The sequence below is a fragment of the Arachis ipaensis genome, chromosome B05 (assembly GCF_000816755.2).
Source record: "Arachis ipaensis cultivar K30076 chromosome B05, Araip1.1, whole genome shotgun sequence".
Taxonomy (NCBI): Eukaryota; Viridiplantae; Streptophyta; class Magnoliopsida; order Fabales; family Fabaceae; genus Arachis; species Arachis ipaensis.
In genome coordinates, this window is record NC_029789.2 from 127,780,121 (window position 1) to 127,790,138 (window position 10,018).

The 10,018-nt window shown below is 36.7% G+C and overlaps 1 protein-coding gene across 3 annotated transcripts; it reads left to right on the plus strand.

Moving 5' to 3' along the window:
* LOC107644084 (protein BASIC PENTACYSTEINE2) lies at positions 7,260–9,029 on the plus strand. 3 transcript variants are annotated; one of them, XM_016347877.2, is made up of 3 exons: positions 7,269–7,386; positions 7,603–7,734; positions 7,835–9,029. In XM_016347877.2, exon 3 carries the CDS (start codon positions 7,934–7,936, stop codon positions 8,783–8,785), a length of 852 nt encoding a protein of 283 aa, XP_016203363.1. In that variant the 5' UTR covers positions 7,269–7,386; positions 7,603–7,734; positions 7,835–7,933; the 3' UTR covers positions 8,786–9,029. The 3 variants fall into 3 exon arrangements, with proteins under 3 accessions (XP_016203362.1, XP_016203363.1, XP_020958387.1); XM_016347876.2 differs by lacking the exon at positions 7,603–7,734 and having other exon boundaries at positions 7,260–7,386; XM_021102728.1 differs by lacking the exon at positions 7,269–7,386 and having other exon boundaries at positions 7,393–7,734.

A 10,018-nucleotide genomic window follows, 5' to 3' on the forward strand; every position in this document is an offset into this window, starting at 1 on the left:
AATTAAGTTGATGGTTAAGTGATGGTCAAAAATAATAAATTCTGATAATTTTCTAATATTTTTTTTAAAATTTTTTTAAACAAAATTAGATATTGTTATTTCTTTTCAAAACATGAAACGAAACGTTTTGGTCTACGCTTGGACAACATACAGCACAATAAAATTGGGGGTCTCCTATTTTGGCAGAAAAAGCTAAATACAAGCAAAGAGATTATCTAAAAGAAGATGAGTAAATTAGAAATTTGGTGGTCATGTTCATTGCTTGAGACAATTTTTTTGGCAAAGAGCTTCTTCCCTTCAAAGACCTCTAACAAGCCGCAGTTTTCATAAGGTGGAGGCGAATTGAGATAAAAGGTAGACATTGTGTGATTTTGTTTTAATCAAATGGAAGCTTGCTTCTAGCTATTTGCATGGTGGTGGTTGTTGTAGATTAGCTGGGACGAGGTTGCGGCCGAACTTCGCCCACACTTCTTTCGTTGTTGAGCAATCAAAGAGATAGTAGAATGCCCATTAAGAGGCTGTTCACAACAAGGACATCTAGCTGGGATGTGATTTATTCTGGTGTTCAACTTCTCCATAATAGATAATCCATTATGGTTTAGTTTTCATAGGAAGACTTTTATTTTTGGATTGTATTTAATTTCCCATATTGAATTCTATAGTTGTTTTGTATTAATTTGGGATCAAGTTGGTTTTCATGAGTATGGTAGAAATAGAACGTAATATCATATTCTGAGTAGACTGAAGTCATTCCTTTTCTTAATCCAGATTAGTTTGTCTTTCTCCTATTTTGTACTTGATTGACAAATGGTAGTGGCTTCGATTTGGCTGAAATTGTTTGTTATTAGACTTTGATTCTAAATTCTATTATCATTAAGTAGCTGATTCACCCAAATTAGTTTGTGGATTTAACAACTCTCTGAAGATAGAACAAATGGTGGTGTGTCTCCAAACCATCTATCCTCTGTGATTCTGATTTTTTGTCCATTGTCAATCTGCCATCTAACTCTTTTTTTCATCACTTTTCTATCTTCTAAGAAGCTCCTCGAGGTCCAAGATAGGTTAAAACCAATGTCAGCTTGTAGGAAAGAAGAGTACTTAAAATGCCTGCTCCTATAAACCTTGTAGAAAAAGGAGTTTTCTCTTATGATAAGTCATCATCCTTGTTTTGAGGTCTTTAAATTCGAGTCTCCCTAATTCCCTCGGTTTGCACATTGTATCTCATCCAATCCAATACATTTTCTTTTCGTTATCTCGCTACCTCCACGAAAACTGCATCATGAGACTATGGAGCTCATCAAGTAAAGTATTCGGAAGCTTGAAATAGCTGAGAAAATACATAGGGATAGTCATAGCTACTGCTTTAAGTAGGACTTCACGGCCACTAGCAGATAGTAATAGCCTTTTTCAGTATTGAAGTTTCTTAGAATTTTTTTTATGTAAGTAAACGTTTGTTTCTTCGACTTGTTTATTGCTGCTGGCATCCAAGGTATATATCCTGAGCACTGACATGGGGAATGCCTAGTAATACTGACAGTTAGTCTCTGAGATCAATGGGGTATTCTTACTAAAAAAACACAGAAGATTTGGATAAATTTAGATGTTGACCGCTTATTGCACTATGGGTTTGTAGAGTTTGCAAGAGATTTTGGCATTGCTCTGAATTTACCGTGCTGAATAGTAGAGAATCATCTGCAAATAGTAGATGGCTGATTGAGGGGTATCTTACATTCAGTCTCAAACCATGAACCATATTATTTTGTTCTCCTTTATGGAGAAGATGAAATAACCCTTCTGCATAGATGAAGAATAGGTAGGAAAAGAGAGGATCCCCTTGTCGGAACCCTCTGCTGGGTCTAAAGAAATTCATTGGTTGTCCTTCCACAATAATAAAATATGAGACCGTTATAACATACTCCTTGATCTAACTGATCCATCTCCTTTCAAGTCTAACTCTTCCATAATAAACTAGAGGTACCTCCATTTCAATCTATCGTAGGCTTTGTTTATGTCTAATTTCATGAGCATTTTACAATCTTCAGCCCTTCTATTCTTTAGGAAATGCATGTCCTCATGAGCAATAAGGACAATATCACTAATTAATCTGCCTTTGATAAACGCATTCTGATTCTCACTAATTATTCTATTTATAATAAGTTGCATTCGGTGCACAAGCAATTTTGATAATATTTTATAGAATGTAGTACTAAAAGAAATAGGCCTGATTTGTGACATAGATGAGGTATTATTTACCTTGGAAATTAGACAAATTTGAGTGTGGTTAATGTAACAGCCTAGACCACTCGCTAGCACGATATTGTCCGCTTTGGCACACAAGGCCTCACGATTTTGCCTTTGACGATAAGGATGATAGCCGAAGCCCCCCACACTCACTCGTCAAAACGCGTCATGCTAGGGAGAGGTATCCATACCCTTATAAGGCATGCTTCGTTCCCTTCTCCAACCGATGTGGGCCTTACAATCCACCCCCTTAAGGGAGTCCAGCGCCCTCGCTGGCACATCGATCCGGGTTCTGGCTCTGATACCATCTGTAACAGCCCAGACCACCCGCTAGCACGATATTGTCCGCTTTGGCATACAAGGCCTCACGTTTTTGCCTTTGACGATAGGGATGATAGCCGAAGCCCCCCACACTCACTCGTCAAAACGCGTCATGCTAGGGAGAGGTATCCACACCCTTATAAGGCATGCTTCGTTCCCCTCTTCAACCGATGTGGGCCTTACAATTAAAATCTTTGAGTATCTTGTCTCCCAAGAAAAACTTCTTGCTGTATCCCTCACATCATGACCAATTAAACCCCAAAAATGTTAAAAGAATTTAGTTGAGAACCCATCATCACCAAGTGCTGCCACGACAGCTATGGAAAATACAGCCCTTTTGATTTTTGAATCTGTGACAGATCGGATCAGGTTTCTATTCAAATTTGACAAAACTTTCAATTCCAATTCTTCTAGAACAAGATTTGGATTGTCAGTGCTACTTTGTGTGAATAGATCCGCAAAGTATCCTTGAGCTTTTTCACCAATCCCATATGCCTTATATAACCAACCACCATTCTCATCCTCTAGCTTCCAAATTTGGTTATGTCTATTATGCATTTGGAATTTAAAATGGACAAAATGTGTGTTCTAATCACCCCATTGCAACCAATTAGCCCATGATTTTTTTCCTTCATTACCGTTCCTCCTGTTCAAGAGTGTGGGAGAGTTGCGCTTCAAGACGTTCTACTTCGATCTTGCTTCCTTCAGAGAGATCTTATTTCTTTTTTACTAGTCTCTTAGAAATATCCTTTGCCAGCTTTATCGAGTTAGTCACAGTTGATTGTTGCCACTCTATAATACAATGCCTACGATGTTTCAACTTTTGGAAGAGTCTATAGATAACTGTCCCCTGTATTTGATCCTTCCAGACCTCATCAATAATGGTGGTTATCTTTGGATTTGCACACCATCATTCTTAAAACCTAAACTGCCTTTTCTGCTTTATTCCCTATGTCCTCGTTGCAAACAATAGCGGCTGATGGTTTGATCCGACATCGTCCAAATGCGATTGAGTAGTATAAAGATAAGCTGATTTTAGAGAATTTAAAATTAAACTTCTATCAAGCCTCTCCAATGGCTCTATTTCCATAACTTCGGTTCCACTATGTATATTTATCACCAATATATCCCATGTCAAGTAAGGCTGTTTAATTAATAAAATAGTTGAAACTCTCAATAGAACTTGTTTGTTTGTCTCTACTCCCTCCTTCTCATGGCTTGCATGATGGCGTTAAAATCACCAATCACCATATAATTTGCACTAGAGCTTGACAAGAGTTGTAATAGTTTATGAAATTGTTGCTGCCTTATATCTTTTTGGTTCTGTAGGTGAACTGTTAAAACCTCTATTGGCATTGAATTATGACTCTCTTCCACTGAAAATCAGATATAGAATCTAGCGCTGATTTGATATCGATTTTAACCACTTCTTTCCACTATACTGTTAAACCTCCCCCTATCCCATTTGGTGAAACATAGAAACCATACTAGAAGCCACATCCCTTTTCTATTGTTCAACAAACAAGATAGTATTTTTATTTCACAGAGAAATACTATCACAGAGAAATGATATTTTCGGGTCTCTTTTATGTTGTGAATCGCCAGCAATTTTTCCAAATCTCGACAGTTCCACGCTATCATCTTCATTGGGGGTTGGGTGCCATTTTTGGGTACGTACCCTCCACCTCATGAGAAACAATTCTCAAACTTTTCACACACACATTCTTAGGCTTCCTAGCTATATGCTTCAGCTTTGGTCTTTTCACTCCCAACTTATTATCCTCTTTGCCTCCTATCCCTTTTTGTATCAGCAAATCATTATTTGTGATATCTTGTAAAGGCAATTAAAACTTATTCTCCTCCAAAGTTAGGATTGGATCATCCATTATTTTGGATTCAAGTGAATTTCTATTGATGGTGCCTACCATAATCACATTCTGAACTGATTTTTTCTGCACATAAAGACTTAGCTCCCTTACATTCTAGTCTTCCTTTTTTTTTGGCTCACCCTCCTTATTTACAATGGGTACTTGGAGAGAAATAGTCAGATTAGCCATCTTGCTAGAATTTTCTCTCTCATAATGAGTTTAGAAAACCCTTTAAGTAAGCTAATCGAAGTTGGTTTTCTCATATTGTAGGTGTCTCTTGCAGGTTTGGTTACATCTTCGTCCTTCTTCTCCCTTACTCTCCAGCCAAATTGATCAAATTTGAGTTCTTCTTAGATGCGGTATTCTCCTTGTTCTTCGTCTGCAATATCCCCTAGTAGGCACTCACATGTCCGTTCCTCGTGTCCAAGATGAGCACAATATTTACAATAGTTATCGATCCTCTCATACTTGAATTTCACTTCTAATCATTTTTCATCCGGTCCAACAAGATGAAGTTTGCTGCGTAAGGATTTGGACGCAACCAAATTAACCCTAACCTTGACAATTCTTCCTTCTTTATCCCGTACATTGGAAAAATCAACCTCCATTATTCCCTACAAACTAATAAGTTATAATTCCCTACTGTGTTATAATTTAAAAATTTAATATCTAATAAGTTATAATTAAAAAATCTATGAAGTTCACTCTATGGTTGACTCCAATTCCAGTGAATGTTCGCGCCAGAAGCAGCTGCTCTAGCCATACAATCTGCAATACTATTTGCATTCCTCTAAATTAAAAGAATAGAGACTTTCCAATTCCAATTCATAACTTCCTGTATATGCTTTGCCAAATTCCATTCTGGAATATCCTTACCAAGCATTCTTTGGTTTGCCAAGAAAAGAGCTTCTAAACAGTCTGTTTCACAAATAACCTCACGAAATCCACTATTCCAAACTAGAAGTAAACCTCTCCAAATCGCATATATATAATTCAGCAAAAAGAACACTGCACACTTCGACTTTTCCAATGCAACCTTTCAACCAACATACATCAGAATTGCGAATGATACAACCAAAACCAGCATAGCCAAAAGGAGTAAAATAACTAGCATCACAATTCAATTTAACAGAATGAATTGGAGGTGGAACCCAATGCAAACACAACAAAAGAGGAGACAAAGATTGATGCATAGCAAAAATAGTGTGGGACTCCCTTATTGAACTACGAATCAAACTCACCACTTTACTAGCACTCCAAAAGTCATCTGTATTAAATAAGTCATGATTCCTGCTCCTCTAAATCCACCAGATGGTTGAAAAGAAAAGAAAAACATCTCCACTCTTTGTGCCTCTGTAGAGCCAATCATGTAAATCCGAGTTATCTGAATACAGGCTTAAAAGGTTCCAGACCTCCTTGGCACTAAGGCACTCCCGAAGACAATGAAGAATAGATTTAGAACCATTTTGACACCGATGATAAGTGCTAGATAAAGCTAAGCCACGATCTAAACGAAACTCTGCCGTAGGAATAGCGTTATGAAGACTGAGCCAAATCAAGAACTTGTACTTCTCAGGAATATGCAGTCACCATACCCATAACCAATTATCACCCTCATTCCAGTTAAACTTTCTTTTGGCTAGCCAACTGTATCCACTCATAGTTGAGTAGAGTCTAGAAGATGCCACACCCCACGACCAAACCGAACTCTCTCTAGCATTCAAATTCGGATTATAAGCATTCAAACGCTGTTTGACATCTTCTGGAATGTTAGAGAAAACATCATGGAAATTCCATTGACCATCTTTCCAAACGTCTCTAATAGTTAAATCAGAGTCAGATATATGTACAAAAGGGACATCTTGAGCAATTGGGCCCTCAATACTCCTATTGTCAAACCAAAAAGATTGATCAAGTGACCCAATGCACCAAGAGAAGGCATCCTTAAGAGCACCAAAAGCCTTTGAGATACTCTTCCAAATATGAGAAGCATTGCAAGGGACAGGGCCATCTAAAACTCCCTCATTCCTCAGATACTTCGATCTCAATAGAGCAACCCAAGACTTGTCCTGGCAATGAAAAATTTGCCAAATCAATTTACCAAGTATATATTAACACACGCAGGATCTCTAACACCCAAGCCACCAAATTTCTTTAGAGTGACCACGATCCTCCAATTAACAAGAAAAAGACCTCTGCCATCAACTTGACCCTTTCAAAGGAACTGTCTCATCATAGAAGAGAATTTATTTATCTTATTTATTTATTTATTTATGTATTTTTTAAAATTTTATGAAAGAGAAGAATAAAAATTATAACACAAAAAATAATGATAATGATAATAAAAAAGTAAAATGATACTAAATTTTTTTATATAAAACACAAGAAAGAAATAGAAATGACATCGAAATTTGTTATATAAAACACAAAAATTTTATTACGATAAACACATAATTTGAATTGATTTCCACACCACATTAGAAGATAATTAGTTGATTAGCACTTAGGAGTATACAATTCAACTTTAAAATAATTTTGTTTAGATAAAATTCTCTATTTTTGAAGCAAAATATAAGAAGATATAAATATATCAATAACAAAACATGAAAAAGAAGAAGAAGAAACATGTTGAGAAAAAGAAAAAGAAAATAAAATATGAAGAAAAAGAAGTAGATATATTGAGAGAAATTTTAGTGCCATAATTAAAAAATTTTAATGTTATTTTTAAGAAATTTTGGTATTATTTTTAATTTGATTAAATTTGATTAAAAAAATATTTAAAAAAGAAGTCTAAAAACATTATTGTAATTATTAAAATATCATTACTATAATAATAGAAACTCGAAAATGTTTTTTTTTTTTAAAAGATTAGATTAGATTTTTAAGATGGCGTGTAGACATTTTTGTTCCTTTGCTCTCTTCGTTCTCCATTCGTAGACGCCAAGAACCCTAACAGGTACTGCTTCCTCTCCCTTTCAGCTCCGAAAAATTCCCCTCGACCCATTTCTCCCTTCTTCAAATAATGAAATGGGTTCAGGTCAAAATTAAGATTTTAGCCCTTAATTTCCATTTTCTCATGTTCCATTTTGATCTTAGATTCTGTTGATCTGTTGATACTTTTAGCTTAAAGATCTGATTTCCTCCCTTTTTTTCATGGTGAAATGGATCCTAGAACAAAACCCAGAAGCTGAAACTTTGTTGGCATGAGGTTTTGCATGCATACATTTATGGGGTTTGTGTAAATTTTTTCCCTTGTTGAAACCCCCTTTTTTGTGGTTTGACTCTGTTTGAGCTGAAACAAAAGGTGGGTTTTGCTTTTGGGGTTAACACAATTACATTATGCTATTGTTTTTGTTTGTTGTTTTTCATGGAATTTGATTTTTTGAATTGTGTTGGCTTGTTAGGAGAATGCAATGGCCTGGATAATTTGCGAAGATATTTAACAAAGTGTACATTGTTATTCTGCAATAGTGCAATTTTGCCTTCACCATTTGCTGCCTATTATGGATGGGGATAATGGTCTTAACATACGTAATTGGGGTTACTATGAACCTGCTACCTCTTTCAAGAGCCATCTGGGGCTCCAGCTAATGTCATCAATGCCGGAAAAGCCTCTTCTCGGAGGACGCAATGCTGCAGTTTTGTCCGGCACTAATGGTGCCTATCACCATAGGGACATTGGGATGCCCCCGGCTACTTACCCTATGGATTACATGAGGGATGCTTGGATTAGTAGTCAGAGAGAGAAGTATATGAATATGATACCTACAAACCCAAGTTATGGTAGTATTCCGGAGACGTCTTCCACGCATCACATGCAAATGATTCCACCGCCTGAGTTGTCTGCAAAGGAAGAAAGGCCCGTGGAAGAAGCGCCTGTTGTTGAGAAAGCGAACACCACTGGAAAGAAGAGACAGGGTCCCAAGGTTCCGAAATCTCCCAAGGCAAAGAAGCCCAAAAGGGGGCCTCGCGTTCCTAAGGATGAGAATGCTCCTACAGTTCAACGAGCTAGGGCTCCAAAGAAAACTACTGAAATTGTGATAAATGGGATCGACTTGGATATTTCGAGTATTCCAATCCCTGTTTGTTCGTGCACTGGGACACCCCAACAGTGTTACCGATGGGGCTCGGGTGGGTGGCAGTCTGCATGTTGCACAACGGGAATGTCTACATATCCTTTGCCTATGAGTACAAAGCGGCGTGGTGCTAGGATAGCTGGAAGGAAAATGAGTATAGGAGCATTTAAGAAAGTTTTAGAGAAACTTGCAGCTGAGGGTTATAACTTTTCTAATCCAATTGATTTGAGGACTTACTGGGCAAAACATGGTACCAATAAGTTTGTCACTATCAGGTAGATCTATTATATGCTATGGTACAATATGGCCTCTTATTCCTTTTCAGCCTGTTTGTCATGTATATATATGTGAAGTATTTGGTCTGAGACAGAGGCTTTGTTAGCTGGTTTGTAGTTCAAGAATTTTCGACTTGTGACATTTCCTTTTCTCTTCTAACTCTTATCTGTTGTTCTATTCACTTATTTGGATTCAGTAAATGGGAATTCAATCTTTTGGCTGGTTGGTCCTGATAGAGGACTAGAAATGAGATATTGTCGTATGATATTTGGTAGGAATATTTTATTTGTTCATAGAGCTATTGGTGATTAAATGTGATGCAAGCGCTTTATTCTGCTCACTGAATCATTCTAATATTAGCCGAAGATACAATTGTAGTTTGTTTTAAGAAACATCTGTGAAGGTAACTTGTTGTCATACTGGTGGAATGTGTTTCTCTGATTTGATGATTGGAGTGGGAAACATATCCAATCACGGCTTGCTCTGCTGAATTTAAGTTTGGTACCAAGTGGGTGGTCTTGGAACAGAATGCAAAATGTTAGAGGCTTATTATGTACTTCTTAGTTAAGTACTCTGTTAAACTTAGAGTAAACCGATCATGAGTTTCTCATGGTAGACACAAACTCAGTTTAGGAGAGACTTTCTATTTTTGTGCATGCTAATAGGAATCAAAGGTGTTGGACACACCACATTACTAGTTTTTAAGTTTTATCCGATTTTCCCCTGAAACCAAACCATTAGGAAAATTTGTATAGTCCATGATATATAGATAGCAGATTTTCTGATTAATAGTAATCCTTCGCTTTTAAGTATTTTGATAGCTGAATGTTGAAAGGCGGTAAGAAAAGGTGCATTGAATCATGGAGATGGGGGAGACTGTTTTTCCTTTTAGAGCCTTAGATGTTTGAGCATAAATGTGCATATAAGGTGTATACATGAGATTAGAATCATCTTCAAATTTGCAACGTGCTTCCCTCTCAAAGAAAGGTTAATTAAAATAGTCTTATTACATTAATTTATATATATTTATAGGCCAAATCTAGAACACAAGTTTGGTAGCTTGCTGAAAGTATAAGTCATTAGAAGGACAATCTAATTCTTGTAATGATTTGAATGCTTGAATTCCGTTTTCTTTGTACTATGTTATTATTACTTTACCGGGTGAATTGGTGGTGCCAAGACACAAGCAATGATCATGGTTGAGATTCATGTTTGTTGAGTGTTACAAATAAATTT

What these genes read in the sequence shown, in the direction of transcription:
- LOC107644084 (XM_016347876.2), top strand. Translation starts at nt 7,934, where the DNA reads ATGGATGGGGATAATGGTCTTAACATACGTAATTGGGGTTACTATGAA.